Raw genomic sequence first — 18,083 nt, forward strand, 5'->3', positions numbered from 1 at the left:
ATATTACAGAGAAAGAAACACAGAAGAAAGTATGAGAGGAAGAGTGAATGAACACAGGGAGGCCACTGAAGAGAAGAGAATCGGGGGAGGAGACACACAGGGAGACAAGGAAGAAAGAGAAAGAAGGAGAGAAGGGGAACGAGGTTGAAGAATCAGGCAGCTAAGGGAGAAAAGAGGTGGCCCAAAAGAATGGTCTGGTTGTATTTTAAATCATTCATCCTGATTTTACAATAAATTGAGACATATATATTTGTATATATATGCAGGAGAGTGTGTGTATTTCTGTTAAAATTCTGGGGCTTAAGTTGTGAGACCCCTCCTATTGCTCAGTAGCATTCTGAGCTCCAGTAAAACAAAAGGTTACTAGGTTGCACAAGAAACTGTGAAGGCAATCTTGCCTGGACAAAAGTGTGTTTATTCTGAGACAGTGATTATGAACTTTGGAAAGTTCATGCCACTTTTATTCCTCCCAAGTTTACTCCAAACCAGAGACACCAATTAGGAGAAAATGGCAAGAGATAGCCACCTTTTAAAGATTCATCTCAAATCCTTATATCTTCCATCAATAAATACTTCATCAAATATTTCTGTATTAAGATCTTTTTTACCAAGCACCTCTGGACTGGGAAGGAAGGTATCCTTTTTCCTTTCAGGATCCCACAATTCTGGAAATGGTGGCTCCTGGCCAATTCTGTAGAAGCCTGCCAGTTCACAGCCCTTGACTCCTCTCCTCACTCCCTGGGAATGACTTCCATCAGCTGGAATCCTAGGGCCTCCCTTCAGACCCCAGGAAGCATGCCACAAATCACCAAATATATGTGGACCCAGGCTGAGGGATTTTGTTTAGACTCACCTGATTGATGTTCTGGGACTTTCTACACCATGTTCTCATTTTAAGGAACATGATCAAACTAATGCTTCCTCCTTGGTTGCCACCATCCTATATCCCCACTGATATTCTCTCACCTCATGAATCAAATATCTGGTCTCCTGATCACTGCTTTCATTTTCCCCACTGGTCCTTAACTGATTTGCCAAGCTTGGTTTTGATGATGCTTGGTACTTCTCTGGGTCTCCTCCCTTACTGCTAATGCAGCTCACAACAGTTGGAAACAATTCACCTTCAATTTGTCCTAAATTAAAGCAACTAAACAAAAGAGACAATGTCTGTTAAAGCAGTTGTAGAATCAGAAAGGGCTATCCAAATATTTGTTAAGGGCAGCTGGTATGGGTTAGAAAGAGCAAAGGCTCTGGCATCTGATAAATCTGGGCTCCAGTCCCAGCTCCGCTATTTAACTCTGGGCAACTCACTTGACCTCTCTTGGCTTGTTTCCTAATCTGGCAAATGGGGATAGTAATTTACCTCATAAGGTAGTGGTAGTGGTGAGGATCGAATAAAGTAATTGTGCAAAAGCCCTTTGTAGACAGTAAAGGATCATTACTGCCACCTATTAGGAAGACCATCAACACTTTTTCCTCTAGAGATCAAAGACCATGGTGAAATTGAGGTTCTAGAAATAAACCCATGCATCAAAGGTAAATTGATTTCCGACAAGGATATCAAGACCAATCAATGGGGAAAGAATAGTCTCTTCAACAAATGGTGCTGGGAAAACTGGACATCCACAAGCAAAAGGATGAAGCAGGACCCCTAATTTATACCATATAAAAAATTAACTCAAAATGTATCAAAGACATGTAAAAACAAAAACTGTAACACTCTTAGAAGTTAACAGAAGGGTAAATCTCCATGACATTTGGTTTCAGCAATGGATTCTAAGATATGACACCAAAAGTACAAACAACAGTAGAAAAAATAGATAAATTGAACTTAGTTTTAAAAAAATGTTTGGGCATCAAAGAAAGTGAAAAGACAACCCATAGAATGGGAGAAAATATGTGAAAGTCATGTATCTGCTAAAGGTCAAGAATCCAGGAAATATAAGGAAACCCTGCAACTCAGCAACAAAAAAGACAAAAAAAAATTTTTAAATGGGCAAAGGACTTGAATAGACATTTTGCCAAAGAAGTTATACATATGGCCAACAGTCACATGACAAGATGCTCGACATCTTTACTTATCAGGGAAATGCAAATCAAAACCATAAATGAGGTACCACTTTACTCTCACTGGGATGGATACAGAATAAAATTTAAAAAGGAAAATAACAAGTGCTCCTGAGGCTAGAGTGTGGAGAGATTGGAACCCTTGTGCAATGCTGATGGGAATAGAAAATGGTACAGCTGCTGTGGAAAATAGTTGGGCAGTTCCTCAAAAAGTTAAACAGATTTCCCATATGATCCAACAATTCCACTCCTAGGTATATACCCCAAATAATTGAAAACAGGGACTCAAACAGATACTTATACACGAGTGTTCACAGCAGCATTATTCACAAGAGCCAAAAGGTGGAAACAACCCAAATGTCCATCAGTGGATTAATGGACAAATAAATGTGGTATATCCATTCAATAGAATACAATTTAGCCATGAAAAGGAATGAAGTATTGACACATGCTATAATGCAGCTGGGCCTCAAAAACATTCTGCTAAGTGAAAGATTCCAGGAACAAAAGGTCATATATTGTGAGAGTCCATTTATCTGAAATATCCAGACTAGGTAAATCCATAGAGACAGAAAGCAGATTAGTGTTTACCAGGGGCTGAAGGGAGGGGGAATGCGAAGTAACTGCTTAATGGGTAAAGGGTTTCCTTTTGGGGTGATGAAAAAGTTCTGGAGGTGATGGTGTACAACATTGCAAATGTACTAAATACCAATTAATTGTAGACTTAATAAATTTTATATTATATAAACTACCCCTGTATTTTTTAAAAGGGAAGCACAGTGAGGGGAAACGGGTCTGAAGCTAAGGCTGAAAGCTTGGCAGGACTATATTCCTTAGCACACCACCTTCACACTCCCCTACTTCCTTCCAACTTCCACAAATTTCTTGAAGAAAAGTGTCCATCCAGCCTCCACCCTCCCTGTCTTCCACAACTACCCTTTGCCCTCTAATCCCAATTCCTTCTGTCATAATGGAAAAGGATTTTATCAAGTCCACACTGAGTGGTTAGTAACTCAAGTATTAACACCTCTGTGGCATGTTAGCTTTTTTCTTTTTTCAATACATTTTGAAAGTGAACAAGGAGAAAAAGGACAATGCCTATTTTAAAGTAAGGAATCAAAAATGATGGAAATTTTATCACTATTACATATAGTGGTATCACTGGGGAGGGCAGAAGCCTTGTAGGAACCCCATAGAGCCCACCAAGTAGCCACCACCTACTCCATTTGTGCATCAGAGTAGCTCTGCCATCCAAGCCTGAAAGCTCTAGGGAACAATTCAGAGAACATTTAACACCCTGTCCCAATGTCCTGTTCTCCTCAATTGGCCAACTCCAAGGCAGGGAGCTTCTCTCCCAGTCTCAGTGGCCCAGATTCTATACAGTACTTCTGCTTTCACTTGCCCCCAGGGGAAACTCTCCAAGAACAAAGGGAAGCCCCAACTCAAAATCAGCTTGTCCACAACTCTCTCACTCCCAAGCTCCCTCAGGCCCATATTTATAGGAATCCCTTCTCCCTTCTAGGACCCTACCTATGTGGATGTTTTCTCTACTCCTTAGTCCTGGAGCTTCCCACAGTGGGAAGAGCCGAGTGGGAATGAGAAATGTGTATATGAGAAAGAGAGAGAAAAAAGAGAGACAAATAGACTTGAGTGGGGACAGGATTCCTCTTGACTTAGGCTCACCTTGGGGATCACTCAATCCTTCCAACCAGTCCAGTTCTGTTGGAGACTTACTACTCCAACAGGCAGAGGTTTTCCCTTTTTCCCTTTGTCCTACTCAACCTTGCATTTTTCCATTATCCACCCTTTTAACAGTGCCGAGTCAAATTAAAAACTGCCTTTCAGGTTCCTATTTCTCAGGGACCCCAAAATGGGACAGACACAGCCAGGGGCTTCATTTTTGGAGTAAAAAAAAAATAGCCCCTTTTAGGCACAAAATAATTTCCTGAATAGATGTGGGACATTCCTTTAAGGCAGTGGTAAGCAACCCTGACTGAAGAGCAGAATTATCTAGCAATCTTGATGACTTGACCAATTATATCAGAATCTCTGGAGGAGGAGCTCATGCATATGTTTGTTTGTTTTTCTTTGTTTGGTTTTTCTTTTTAAGCATTTCAGAGGATTCTAATGTGAAGTCATGCTGAGAACCATAGCTCTAAAGCTTTCCTTCTATAATTAGAGATCAGGGTTTATTAAATAAGCAAATAAATGTTTAGAAATGCTTTAAAAGTCAAGGAAAAGGAGAGCCCACCATTGCAGAGCAACTACTGGTGCTGATGTGCCTTTGCAGACACACATATGAATATAAAAAAAAGCTTTGAAAGGGAGGAAAGGGAACATGGGGAGGCTGAGGTTGAGGATGAATGCAAGACCTGGCAAGCAGCTTAGCCTAGGGCTGGCCCTTCAAATGCAAAATGACAGGAACCCAGACGTTCTTTCTGGATAAACTCCAGGATTAGATCCCTAGGGAGGGGGAGACTAACAGTAACCTTACCTGTAACTAAAAACAAAACAAAACAAAACCTCTCTCCTTCCTTTTCTCCCAAAGTCTGTTAGGGAGAAAAACTACCCCCAAAAGTTTTCTGTTAAAAGTGTATGTGTGTGGCGGGGGAAGTGGATGTGGCTCAAGTGATTGGGTTCCTGTCTACCATATGGAAGGTCCTGGGTTTGATTCCCGGGGCCTCCCGGTGAAGGCAAGCTGGCCCACATGGTGAGCTGGCACAGCAGGATGACACAACAAAAAGAGACACAGAGGAGAGACAATAAGAGATGCAGTAGACCAGGGAGCTGAGGTGGCGCAAGAGATTGAGCACCTCTTTCCCACTCTGATTCCTAAAGAGAAGACAAGCAGACACAAAAGAATGCACAGCGAATGGACACAGAGAGCAGACAATGAGGGAGGGGTGTGAGGAGAAATCAATAAATCTTTAAAAAATTCTTTAAAAAGTGTATGTGGGGGTGGGGGTGGGGGGAACTCTTAAAGGCTGTGTTTGCATAACCAGTATGAACAGAATTGAGAACACCCCCCCACCTCCCTCCCAGATTTGCCTCAAGGACTCAAGGACACAGGTAAACTCGTGTTAATAAGAAATATTTGCCAACTGATGACATTCCTTGGCTCCTTCGACTCACGATGCTTCGAAGACAGCTACATTCTTTACCTAGGTGCATTCATTCTGGCTTCTGTTTCCTCCCTTCAAAATATGGGTCTCCATTGCCCCCAGCCACCTAGCCTCGCCCCACCCCCACCCTCAACAGGGGCCTCCGTGGAAGGGGAAGTTCACTTCCTTCCTTACCATGTCCTTAAAACCTCCGAGGACAGCGGCAGTGATGATGCCCAGGAACAGGCCGACAATGTTGAGGATGGTGGCGGACCACAGCAGGTGGTAGAGGTGGATGATGTCCTGGCAGCTGCTGACATCGATGTATTCATAGTAGCCACCAGTGATCTCCACCCGGCTGGACAGAGAGGAGGGCACCCCAGTCAGTCCCCAGGGAGCAGGATCCCTAGGACTCTGGCTACCGTGCTGTTCAAGCAAAAAGACAGGTGGGCAGGTAGGGCACTATTGTAAGGGACATCTTAGCCATGAGTGCTGTTTATCCAGAGGGGGAAACTCCTGCCTGCTAGAGGAACACTTGTTACCAGTGCCAACACAAATCCTAGATAGCATTTATTGACACTTGCTATGTGCCAGGCCCTGTGCTAAGCACTCTACATATGTGAGTTCATTAAATCTGTCCAATCCGATAGCTACTAGACACATGTGGCTTCTTAAATTTAAATGAATTAAAATTAAATAAAATTAAAAAGTCAGTTGTTCTGTCTCATCAAACGCATTTCAAGCTCTCACTAGCCACATGTGGCTAGTGACTGCTGTATTGGAGAAAGCAGATTGTAGGATATTTCCATCATTGCAGAAAGCTCTACTGGACAGTGCTGCAGATCATTCCAATACCTCTCTGAGATAAGTACTATCACTGTCCCCATTTTACAGATGAGGAAACTAAAGTACAAAGAGGTTAAGGTACTTTGCCAAGTCATAAGGGGTAGAGCTGGGACCTGAATTCAAACTTCAGAGACTTCAGTGTTTCCCCTTGCAAAACAAAACAAAAATCAAGCAAGCAAGCAAACAAACAAACAAAGCCAATGCCTCAATAGAGAACTGAAGCTGAGCTGCTGCACAAAACCCAAATATCACCTCCTTAGAGAGGCTTTCCCTGAAAACACAGTCCAAAGACACACCCACCTCCTCCCCAGCACACTCTAGCACATTACCCTTCTCTAATTCTTCCGTAGCACTCGTTTTTACATGAAAATAAGTTACAGATGTGTCTACTTCATAATTGTTTGTCCAACTTGAATATGAACTCCATGAAGGCAGGAACTTGGTTCGTTTTGGTCACTGCTGTGTTTGACACATAAGCTAGTTCTACACAAATACCTGCTGAAGGAATTAAATGAAAGTTCCTGTCCTGGATATTACAAACTGGTTTAAAGTGTGCCCCACCCCAGAATTAATACTAGATCTAAAAATAACTGTGGTTTATAAAAGTAAAGCCACAGTCAAATACCCTGGCATCAGTATGGCTATTATATGTGACTCTTTTTCTGGAAGAACATTGAAAATGAAAAATCAATGAATAAATAAATAATAAATAATGCAAGGTTTACTTCCAAAATAAATCAGGGAGTGATTATTCACATGAGAGAAAAACTTCTCTGCTTTACAGATGAATTTATCTTATGATTCTTTTAAATCGGTGTTTCTCTGGAGGAATTGAAACCAGTGTAAAGGACAGACTGCATCATAATCTTCGGTGTGTGTATCTATGTGTGCCTGCCTGTGTGTGTGTGTTATTTATGTGTGTCTGAGTCTGTCTGTAGGTGTCTGTGTGTGGGTGTGTATGTGTCTTTGAGAAAGAGACTATTAAACATGCAGATTCCTAGGCCCAGCACCAGTCCTAGTGAACGTGGCAGAATCCTGGGGTGGGGCTCAGCAATCTGTGTGAACAAGTTCAGTAATGTTTGAGGCCCACTGTTTAAAATAGTAGGTTTCCACAGTGGAATTTTAAGCATGTTTCAACTTATCAGAATTTGCATTGGATTTCAGTATTTTCAAGCACATAGCTGAAGAGACCATCCATAAGCATACACTGAGTGTCTCCAATTAGGTGACACTGTGCTTGGTCCTGGGGATGGGGCAGGGAGGAAACACAAATTACTTACTGCCCAAACAAGGCACAGCTGTACAAGCACTAGCCCCTGCAATGCATAGGCCTGAGTCGGGGTGAGTGTGGGGTGGCAGAGGCAAGGGTGGGAGGTAGACACGTTGGGGCTTGGGAGTCAGCTTCTGATCTCCTCCAAATTATCTTTGCCTACCTCCTGATACACTCAGGGTAGGCTGGTAATACAGAGAGCTGGGCAGTACAGCATGGCAGACTCTGGAGTTAGACTGCCTTTGAATCCTGGATCTTTCACTTGCTGTCTGATCATGAGTAACTTCCCTAACTTCTCTGAGAGAAGGCATGAAAGCAGTGCCCCAGCACATAATAACCCGCTTACCCTGCCCCCCCAAAAAAACCATATAGCTATATTTTGCCATCTAAAAGCCAGTCCCTGGCAACATGATTCAAACCTTTGACTCCTATTCTTAAAGGTATGAAATCTTGAAAGACACAGACCACAACACAGGGCTAGGTTAGGTGTCAGTTTAAAGATATTTAGTAGCTTTAGAGAATATATCTTTGGTTTCAGTTAGAATGAGTTCAGCAGATATTCTTTAAAAACTTATTTCAACCGAATCATGAAGCAAAAGAAATGTTTCCATATGATTCAGAGTTCAGCAAATTAATGCAGCTTGTTTCTGTTTGAGATTCATTATTTCACTGGGTTCAGGCTCTGGGCAGATCTTCCTCTGAAATTCCATCTTTTTCATTCCCACTACTCCCACCCCCAACACCTTAAGCCTCTCTTGCCAGACACCACTACCACTGTCAGATTAATCTTCCTAAAGCATTTCTTTAACTATGTCATTCATTTAATCAAAACCCTTCCATGATTCTCCATTACCTTCAGGGAAAAGTCCAAATTCCTCAGTTGAGGCTTGCTATGATCTGGCCCCCAAATGGAGTCCACACTCCAGCCAAGCTGGGGTCCTTAGAAGCCCCAAACTAGCCATGCTGGGTACTAATTCCAAACCTTTGGTCAGATTTCTCCCAATGTGTAGAAGGTACTGCCCTCTGTTCTCTGCTTGTCATAATCTCTTCTGTGGCTCAAATCCTCAATATCCATCTCTTTTAGTGCCTGCTTCAAGGACTCCAGTGCCCATTCATTTACTTTTTCCCTGGACTCCCTCAGCCTCAGACAGTCTGGCCCTCTTAATTTGGCACTTTGCATATGTTAGTCATTCAGCTATTCATTTACTTAGTGTTTATTGAGATCCTACTCAGGGCTGAATATTGCGCTGGGTGCTGAAGCTACAGCCACAGCCAATTTAGACATGGTTTGTCTAACTTTTTGAAGGAAACTTTTTGAAGGTAAGGTTCAATCTGTTACGTTTATTTTGTGCCTCCCTCACTGCCCAGCACACTGGTAGAAATGTCAAAAGTCAACAATAAATACTTGGTGAATGAGTAACTGAGTTCAAAGATGGAGCATCACATTGATCCTGTGAGCGATTGCCCAATATGGGCTTTTGCTCCCTTCCTCTCAATTTACTGGGCGAGCCTGGAAAAACGGATCATCTCTTTGTTTCAGTCCACAGTTAACAAAGTAGGAGGCAGCAGGACTTGGATAAGGCAGGTAGGAGGGCATCTCATCTTCTGTCTTCAATAGGGGCCCAGAACGATCCACCCACTCTTGGTGGACAGGTAGTAGCCATGGGCAGCCTCTGTGCATACCTCTCTCATTGCCTGTATTCTGTATATGGGTCTAAGCCACTCTCCCCCCAAATCCCCCTGGTAAATTGAACTCCTTAAGAGCAAAACTCTGTCTTAAAGATACATATTCTTCTAGTGCCTAGAAGAGTCCCTGGCATATAGTAGGAGCTCAATAAACATTTGTCAAGGGAAGGAATAAATGAAAGTAAGATATCTTCCTTCATTTTGTTACAAGTTGAAGCACTTCACAAACCACCCCATTTCCTTTCATTTTCTTTAGGTTACTCATCAAAAACTGGTGATATTGACTTGTCCTCTTCAAGGGTAAGTGAGTGGATGAAAGCCTGAACTATTCTGAAAGGCAGCTGCTGAGGAGCTGTGTCCTGGAGAAAGCCACCTTCCTGCACAAGGCTAAATGGAATAATCTATGTTTGGTATTAAAACCTCACCATCCCTGACGTCAAAGAAGTTCTGTGGGTTCAAGGGGACAGTAGAAACTCTGTTTCTGTAGCACTGTACAAATGACTGCCTAATGTTTTTGTTCCCACTTTTTTCTCTCTTGGCCTCCTTTCCAGGAAATGGACTGGAGGAGCTGGCAATTGATTAAAAATAGGTCTTGTGTGAGGAAAACAAATACACATTTGGCAAAATTAAGGTCTCTGTGCCTCAGAATGCTTGTTGCTAGCTATATTTAGGCCTTGAGTTTAGGTCTCTTTGGGAGTGGGTTGGAAAATGCCTCAGGTGAAAAAAAATCTTTTCCCTTTATTGTGGGATCATCACCTCTTAAGTCTCACAGTTTTGTTTTATGACCTAGTGGAACTGTTTCCTGATGAAAAGCTGAAGCAAGGCCTTTTCCAGTGACTTTGCCCTTGGAATCTTAGTACTGCAGACCTGGCAAAGAGCTTTGAGAGATGCCTGGCCTTGACCTCCAGGTACCAGTCAGGTGAAAACCCTTTCCAGACTTGAGAGGCAGCATCCCCATGATCCCTCTCCATCCAGTCCAATATTTTATTTACCTGGTGAAAAGGGAGTTATTCTTTTTTCCATTCTTAACAAATGTCATTCCTTTTCCATGAACTCCCCACTCAAGCCTGGCCCTGTGCTGGGGCATGGGGGTGGGGATATAGGAAAGATTAAGGGATGTTCCCTGCCTTTAGGGAGCCTAGGGATTAGTGCAGCTCCTCACAAAATTCCCTTGGAGCCTCGAAGCCAATACTGGTATCACTTGTTTTAAGAAAGTAAGAAAGTCTGTTACTATGAAGTTCAGATTGACAGAAAGATAAATTGGGCTTGAGTCTCCACTTTCAAAAGAATATATTCACCAAAGGGTTCAGCTAAATGGAATTGAAAGTAGGATTTGGTTCATTCAGACCTTTTTTCAGGAGCACACCTATTTGCAAAAAGAAAGCTGTGTCTGTGAGGAACCACATCTCCACCCTTTCACTTGGCCTCCTCTCCTCTTCTTCATCTCAGGACCAGTTTGCCAGCTCCCAGGGCCCCCTCCCACCGGGAGGCTGTGGAATGGCAAAGGAGAGGGGAGCAGGCCAGGGAGAGGGAAGAGAGTATCAAGGAGTTGAAGGCAAGAGGATGGCAAGAAGGAGGGGTAGAAGAAAAGGGAGGGGATAAAGAGAGAAGGACAGGGCAGAGGAGAGAGGGATAAAGGGAGGCAAGAGGCAAGTTGGCAATATAATCCCAGTGCCCCTAGGAACTCTATTACATTCATTTGATCAATTTTGGAAGGCTGGACTCAGGAAGTGCCTTACAGCCAGCTCTTACTGACCTTCAGGCCTTTACATGTGTTAGTTATTGTTACAGTGTGAATAATTGAACCCCGCCCCTCCCCCCGAAAATCCCCAAACCTCTTTTGAGTCTTTAAATTTCTCTTCCTTCACTGCCAAACCTTTAAATGAGGTGAGACTAGGATTAGCAAAGTAAATGGAAGGCTGGTGTGAATTCCCCCCTCTCTTCTCTTCCTCCAGCCTGTCAGATCGCAATCCTCAAGCCAGATAAATGGGCCGCCAAATACCCAGAGTGGGGAATGTGAGTGAGGAGGGGTCTAGCTCCATGCAGTCGTCCTCTGCCCGCCCCTCCCTTGGCCCTCGGCAGTCCTGAACTGGGAGCTTGAAGAAACTACATGCATGGACAGGCACTGGGCTGACACAGCCCCCATAGAAGGGTGTTCACTCATGCTCTGCATCACCTGCTCACACATTCCTGTCAATGCTGCCTTCTAAACTGCTCTCAAATCTATTTCCTGCTTTTTGTTGTCTTATTCTAAGCTACATTCTCTTCAGCCTCCTAGCTGCCACCAGTCTCCTACCACTCAAACCTTCCATGCTGCACCATTCAATGGCTCCCAGTTGCCTATAGGGTCAAGTCCAAAGTCCTTTCTATGGCCTGTGGACCCTCTATGATCTGACCTCTGGCTACATCTCTGCTGCATCTCCCACCACACCTTCTGTAACTATCCCCACTCCCCATCTCTTGACAACTGCCTGGAATGCCAGAATACCGTTTCCACCTCTGCCCCCTAACTCCATATACATCCTTTAAATTTCAACTCCCATATCACCTCCTCCTTGACATTGCCTCTCCTCCTTGTTTGAAAATTTGACTTCTGTATATCCAGTACATCTACTGATCCCCCCTATACTTATTACCATATTGCCAGCAACTGTTCACACGTCTCTATTTCCTACTAGTCTGTAAGCTCCTTAGTGGCAGTCTCTGTTCCTAGCACCTAAAAATGCTTTGAAAGCAAGAACAAATGACTTTCAGCAACTGGAAGGCAGAGACCCAGAGAGGTTGTAGCAGAACCAGCATCAAGCCCACTCCTGCCTCAGGGCTTTTGCATTTGCTGTTCCCTCTGCTTCAAATACTCTTTTCCCAGCAGCTATCTTCTTGAGTTGTCCTCTTGCTTTGTTTGAATCTCTGCATAAATGTTACCTTCTCACAGAAACCTTCCCTGACTACTCTACCTCACATAGCACCCTCCTCCCATCTTATCACCAGCTGTCTCCCATTTCATTTTTCTTCAGAGTTCTGATTTTATATTATATATTAATATTTGTGTGTTAATTGACTGTCCCCTTTACTAGAATATAAAGTCCATATGGCAAGCACTTTGTTTTATTCACTGCTGAATCTCCAGGGTCTATAACAGAGCCAGACACAGAGAAGGTGTCAATAAGTATTTGCTGAATGTTGTTGAACTTGGTCTCAGAGCTGGATTTGAATCTACCAATTCTCAGACAGAGTGGGACTGAATCTACTTTCAAGCTCTGTGTGACCTTGGGCTACTTAACTGTTTCCTCTGAGCCTCTCTCTCCTATGTAAAATGGTGATAATAATTCTACATTCCTCATAGGTAAGGAAGAATGAGATCAAGTGTGTGAAAGTGCCTAGCATGGTGCCTGGCTCAGAGAGGGCAGGTAATGCTGAAGTTTGGTGACAGGCCAATGCCTTTTACTTCTCTGGTCCCTACTGCACCATGCACACCCTCCCTCACCTCAGTCTTTCTAGTGTCCATCTTGATTAAATCATTATTTCTATGCCTGGGGGCTCAAAACTTACTTGCCACAGTTGTAGAGGTCACAGCAGAAGCAGGTGTTGCCCCGGATGCGAGGAGTGCAGAATCCACGGCTGAGGTGAGGGCAGTTCACCTGAGGGCAGACAACAGTGAGGAGATGAGCTGGCAGTGGATGGGAAGCAGGACTCTCTGGAGTTGGAAATGCAAGTTAGTGACTGATGGAGATGGTAAACATGGCTGTCAAACAAACACACCAAAACGCATGGGAGGGATGAGGCTGATCAGGGGGCTGGCTGAGCTTGCGCATGAGCCTTGCAAGTCCCTGTGGACCTGGACTCGTGTCCAGCCTCAGCCTCAGCCCTCAGTGCCCCATCCCTGAAGGGTAGAGATGGAGAAGAGGAAGGACCAGCAGAAGGACAGATAGAGGATGGAAGATCGAATGGATTGTTGGAAATGAGGATAAGAGGGAAGGAAGGGGAAATCAGGGTACAGAGGAAAGAGGATCAGGTGGGAAGGAAGACAGAGGGGCCGTCACATGCACTCTGAAGTACAATAGTACCTCTCTAGCTGTCTGGGTAAGGTTCCTCATAACCCTCGCAGAAGGAGAATTTTTGGTTGAGGAACTTATGACCTTATACAGGAAAAATAGGGTTAGGGGGACCAGGGTTACAAGTGAACCTATGGAAGTCATTATTATTTTTACAGTCACCAGATTAACAACAAAAAGCAATCATCACAAAATCAAGAGAATAACAATGACATTTAATCCATCTTGAGTTTGCAAAAAAGTTTTTAATTAAAAATTTTAATATCCATTTACCATCTTTTGTTTGAAAGAGAATTTCCAGGCTCTCTCCCCACTACTGATGCAATAAAGTGCTTAGAAATCTGTTTTGCTCTGTTATAGAGAATATTCATGGGAAACAGTCACTTTTTTCTCTATTGGATTCTTCACCCAAATGTTCACTGCCTTTCTGATAAGCTGCTGGCCACATACACATTTCCATTCTTTTTGCTAACCTGTCAATATTTAGCAAAATGCTAAACTTGTGGTTGGGAGGAGAAAAGGGAGGCAAGTGGATGGTGGAGCCACCACAAAAGAAGTATTTGCCATGATGCCCTTTGGAACAGAGCCATCACTTTATCTAACTCCAAGGGCTCCATTCACATCATATTTTTTCCTCCCCCTCCCTTTTTATTTAAAAATATGAAACACTTCACGAATTTGTGTGTCATCCTTGTGCAGGGGCCATGCTAATCTTCTCTGTATCGTTCCAATTTTTTGTATATGTTCTGCCAAAGTGAGCACTCACATCATATTTTATGTAAAATGACTTCCCTTAAAGTTGTGCAACACAGTGGCCATTGTACATCCACTTGCCTCTCTTTTCTCCACCCAATCACAAGTTTACCACTTTTTCTGACTATTCTTTGCAGGATTCACTTTCAATATGAGGCTAATAGAGTATCAAACTGTCAAGGTTTCTGGAAGCATATGATAACGTTTCATACAAAGGAACCTCTCTTTTGGGGAGGATTATTGTGTATTGAAATGAAAGCCCACCAAAAGTGACCTGGAATCATCACTGTGCACTGCCTCTAGTTCTTCCTGGATTGATATATTGCACAAGGAGAGCTGTGTGGGTCAGGAGGGAGATACTTTCAATGTGCCCACCCAAGCCCAATTACGTTGACCTCTTGGAGATGTGGCGAAGGGGACCAGGTCGGCAGTCCAAGCCTCCCTAGAGCCTCAAAGCTGACCAGACTTCTCAATTCCCCTTGTTTGGCCTCCAGACCTCTCCCATATGTGGGACATAGGCTCCACCTTCCTAGTCCAGGCTTAGGGCTTTGCTGGGGCTCTGGCTTCCAGTTGAGCTCCAAGTCCAGGCAACTGAACCATTATCCACAGAGATGGGGGATGGGCAAGTTCTGTGGCCTTGGTACTCTCATGTGACCCTCTTGGGATCAAAGCCACACACTGGAAGGCTGCTGGCTAGGGTCAGAGGTAAGCCTATGGCCATGGAACAAAGTGAATCTGATTAGGTCTCTTGAGGTTCCAACCTATGGCCTCATTAGCACTGTGCTCTGACCCTCTGAACAAATCAGGTATAGCTCCTAGCAGCAAACTTAGGCCAGTTAAAAGGAGTAAAAGAACAGGAGACTTTCCCCAAGAGGCAAGACATGCAGGTCCATTCTAGCTCACCTCCTCAGCTTCTTTCTGGGATGTCTTCGGGACATAGTGGCACCGGTTAGCATAGAGTGGTTTCAGATCCTAGAAAGGGAAATACCAAACCAAAGGGGTTTTGGCTTTGGAAAATAAAAACAGCAGGTGCTCTGGTAATAAAAGATTTGACCATACACACTCACCCTAGAGCAGGCAGTGGGTTAGGTTAATTTCTGAAAGTTGCCGATCTAGGGAGTTTGAAAACCTGAAGATCAGACAAAACTGCTCTAATAAACTGCACTGCTTTGTATTGGGGTACCTGGTTAATGAGAAATAGGGAAATTTCCTCTCCAGTATTCTTTTACTTCTGGTCTTTGTCTTCTTGCAGAGTACCCAGGGAACAAGATTCAAAACTCCAGGTTATTGCAACATCACACTCTCAAGGAGAGTGAGGCCAGCTCCAACAATAAGGTCTCATTATCACCTCGGGACAGGGTTAGGGCAGGCTGACATGTACTCTCTGCTGTCATTTCCACAGCTTCTTCAGAAGGAAAAGCTCAGGAAACAAGCCCCAGGGGGATGGGCAGCTACTGAGACTGTTGTAGATTTTTAACTCAGTTGAACTGTGAGCCATTTTCACTCAACCACACAGATTAGATAAAGATGGTAAACTCCAAAAATACTGCGAAAACCCAGAAAACTAACATGGGGCCAAGGACAGTTGATGCACCCTGCGGGCTTGGTCAGCTTCCTGGTGAAGGAGCTCTCAGGCATGGGGGTTGGAGTGGAACAGGCAGACACAAGCCAGAAATGCCTGGAAGCTTGGGGGCAGGGGGTGCTCTTCACTTCCAGGGCTAATGCTGAACATCCCCAGAGTGGTAGGGGGCTACTGCCAAAGGCAGGCTAGGACACAGCCAGTAATATCTGCCAACTGACCTCAGGGGGGTTGACAGAAGTGCCCTTGCAGAGGGTCTTTGTCTATTGCCTGTTCCTCTGTACTGCTCCCACTTTTCTCACTATTTCCAATAATCCTGGTGAGTACAGGTGCCCAAGGACCTCCTGCCTCCTAGACTGCCGCCCTACCTGGGATTTTAAATAAGCTACTTCTACATCAAGCTCCTGCCTGCTCAACGTTCTGAAAGTGCATTGCCCTGTTGGCTTCATCTGAAGTCAGGTTGGAAAGGTTTCTCAAGCTCACTGGCAGAATTTATTTTCCATGTTTGGGTAATGACAGAAGTCATTTTTATCCTGCTGGAAGGGGAGGCTCAGCGTGCTGGTCATCGACCTCCTGACCTCCTGGTTTGGCAACAAACATGTGGCCACTAACTGCCCAAAATGAAGACAAACATAGTAGTGGTTGCCCATTTGCTGCCTCAGCCTGCTATTCTGCACTGAGAGCCTGGAGGAGGAATCCACTCAGGCAGTTGGGAAGTGGAGAAAGGTCCACTCAGTCAGGGTTCGGCAACCCTTTTAATCTGGAGGCCCACCACCTAAGGTGTGAAGGCATGGAAATGGGAATTGCTTTATGTTGAATGTCTACTCTGTGCCAGGCCCTCTACAGGGTATATTTATACCCATTATTTCATTTCATTTTCATGTTAACTTTGGGAAAGAGGTTACAAGTCTATCTATTTGGTAGAGGAGGAAACTTTGGCACAAGAAAGTGACTTTCACAGCTAGTTGTGTTTATATGAGGGAGAGGAGAAAGGATGCATAAGACAAGGCAGAGAGGGTACGAGATGCATATAGAGGGGTGTGTAAGAAGGTAGGTCTTAAGGGGAAGCTCATATTCACCTAAGCCAAAGGATCGGGGCAAGATGATAATAAAGGGCCTCAATAACAGGAAAGGCTGGCTTTACCCACCAAAGCGGTGACAGGGTCCCAATATGCCTTTCATTTAAGTTGGCTGATGGATATCACCGCAGATTGGTAAAGCCTCCTTCCTCAAAACTCTCTGGGTGCCAGTGATGACTGCAGATATCTTAGGACAGGTACATTGTAAGCAGAAATGCTTTCTTAACGATTTATCCAGCGTTACCCCAAGCCCCTGAATCAAGTGTTATACTGAAGGCTATGGAACTGTATGAGGTACAGAAGGTTTAAAGTCAGAGGCAGGGAGGTGGTCATTAAAGGAAGCTTCCAGTAAATATAACTTGGATTTTTGGCTTTTGCCTTTGATTGAAGCTTGTGATAAAAACTTTAGGAGTGTCAGGGAAAAACAAATCAAAACCACAGTGAGGGAAGTGGATTTGGCCCAGTGGTTAGGGCGTCTGCCTACCACACGGGAGGTCCGCAATTCAAACCCCAGGCCTCCTTGACCCGTGTGGAGCTGGCCCACGTGCAGTGCTGATGCGTGCAAGGAGTGCCCTGCCACGCAGGGGTGTCCCCACGTAGGGGAGTCCCACACGCAAGGAGTGTGCCCCGTAAGGAGAGCTGCCCAGCGCGAAAGAAAGTGCAGCCTGCCCAGGAATGGCGCCCCACACACAGAGAGCTGATGCAGCAAGATGGCTCAACAGAAAGAGACACAGATTCCTGTGCCGCTGACAACAACAGAAGCGGGCAAAAGAAGAACATGCAGCAAAATGGACACAGAGAACAGACAACTGGGGTGGGGGGAGGGGGAGGGAAAGAAATAAAAATAAATCTTAAGAAAAAGAATAAATGTTTTTTTAGAAAAACCAATGAAACATTACTTCACACACACTAGGGTGGCTGTAATAAAAAGGTCAAATAATAACAAGTGTTGATGAAAAATCAGAACCCTCATAACTTGCTGGTGAGAATATAAAAATGATGTGGCCATTTTGGAAAACAGTCTGGCAGTTTGTCAAATGATTAAACCAAGAGTTAATATATAACCTAGCCATTCTGCTCCTAGGTATATACCCAGGAGAAATGAAAATATATGTCCATACAAACACTTGAAAATAAATGTTTATAGCAGCATTCTTCATAATAGCCAAAAAGTGGAGACAACTCAAATGTCCACCAACTGATGAATGCATAAACAAAATGTGGTATATCCATAAAATGGAATATTATTTGACTATAAAAAAAGAACGAAGTACTGATTCATGCTGCAATTTGGAGGAAACTTGAAAACGCTATGCTAAGTGAAAGAAGCCATTCACAAAGGACTTCATATTATATGATATAATTCACATGAAATACCCAGGATAGGGAAATCTATAGAGAAAGAAAGTAGATTAGTTGTTGCTTAGGGCTGGGGGGGAATGGGAAGAAAGGGAGGTGATAGCTAAAGCGTACAAGTTTGCTTTTTGAGGTTATGAATATTCTAAAATTCACTGTGGTATTGATTTTACATATCTGAATATATTAAACACTATTGAACTGTAGGCTTTAAATGGGTGAATTGTATGGTATGCAAATTATATCTCAATAAACCTGTTTTCTTTCAAAAAATAACATTAAGAGGAGGAGGAG

At 43.8% G+C, this 18,083-nt stretch overlaps 1 protein-coding gene and 1 non-coding gene across 3 annotated transcripts in view; both read right to left on the reverse strand.

The window, feature by feature from the left end:
• The window catches only part of TMEM255A (transmembrane protein 255A), a 49,953-nt gene that overhangs the window by 11,411 nt on the left and 20,459 nt on the right, over positions 1–18,083 (reverse strand). Inside the window, exons 5-8 of one of the 2 annotated variants that reach the window (XM_004461006.5) lie at positions 14,679–14,747; positions 13,035–13,106; positions 12,520–12,608; positions 5,364–5,526 (exon numbers count right to left, since the gene is read on the reverse strand). In XM_004461006.5, coding sequence (XP_004461063.1) covers positions 5,364–5,526; positions 12,520–12,608; positions 13,035–13,106; positions 14,679–14,747 — 393 coding nt within the window. The remainder of the gene's footprint in view (positions 1–5,363; positions 5,527–12,519; positions 12,609–13,034; positions 13,107–14,678; positions 14,748–18,083) is intronic. The other variant, XM_004461007.5, reaches the window with a different exon arrangement.
• Positions 13,677–13,784, reverse strand: LOC111764761 (U6 spliceosomal RNA). Its single transcript, XR_002797289.1, has one exon. It is a non-coding gene; the product is annotated as a U6 spliceosomal RNA (small nuclear RNA).

Source organism: Dasypus novemcinctus, chromosome X (genome assembly GCF_030445035.2).
Source record: "Dasypus novemcinctus isolate mDasNov1 chromosome X, mDasNov1.1.hap2, whole genome shotgun sequence".
Lineage (NCBI taxonomy): Eukaryota > Metazoa > Chordata > Mammalia > Cingulata > Dasypodidae > Dasypus > Dasypus novemcinctus.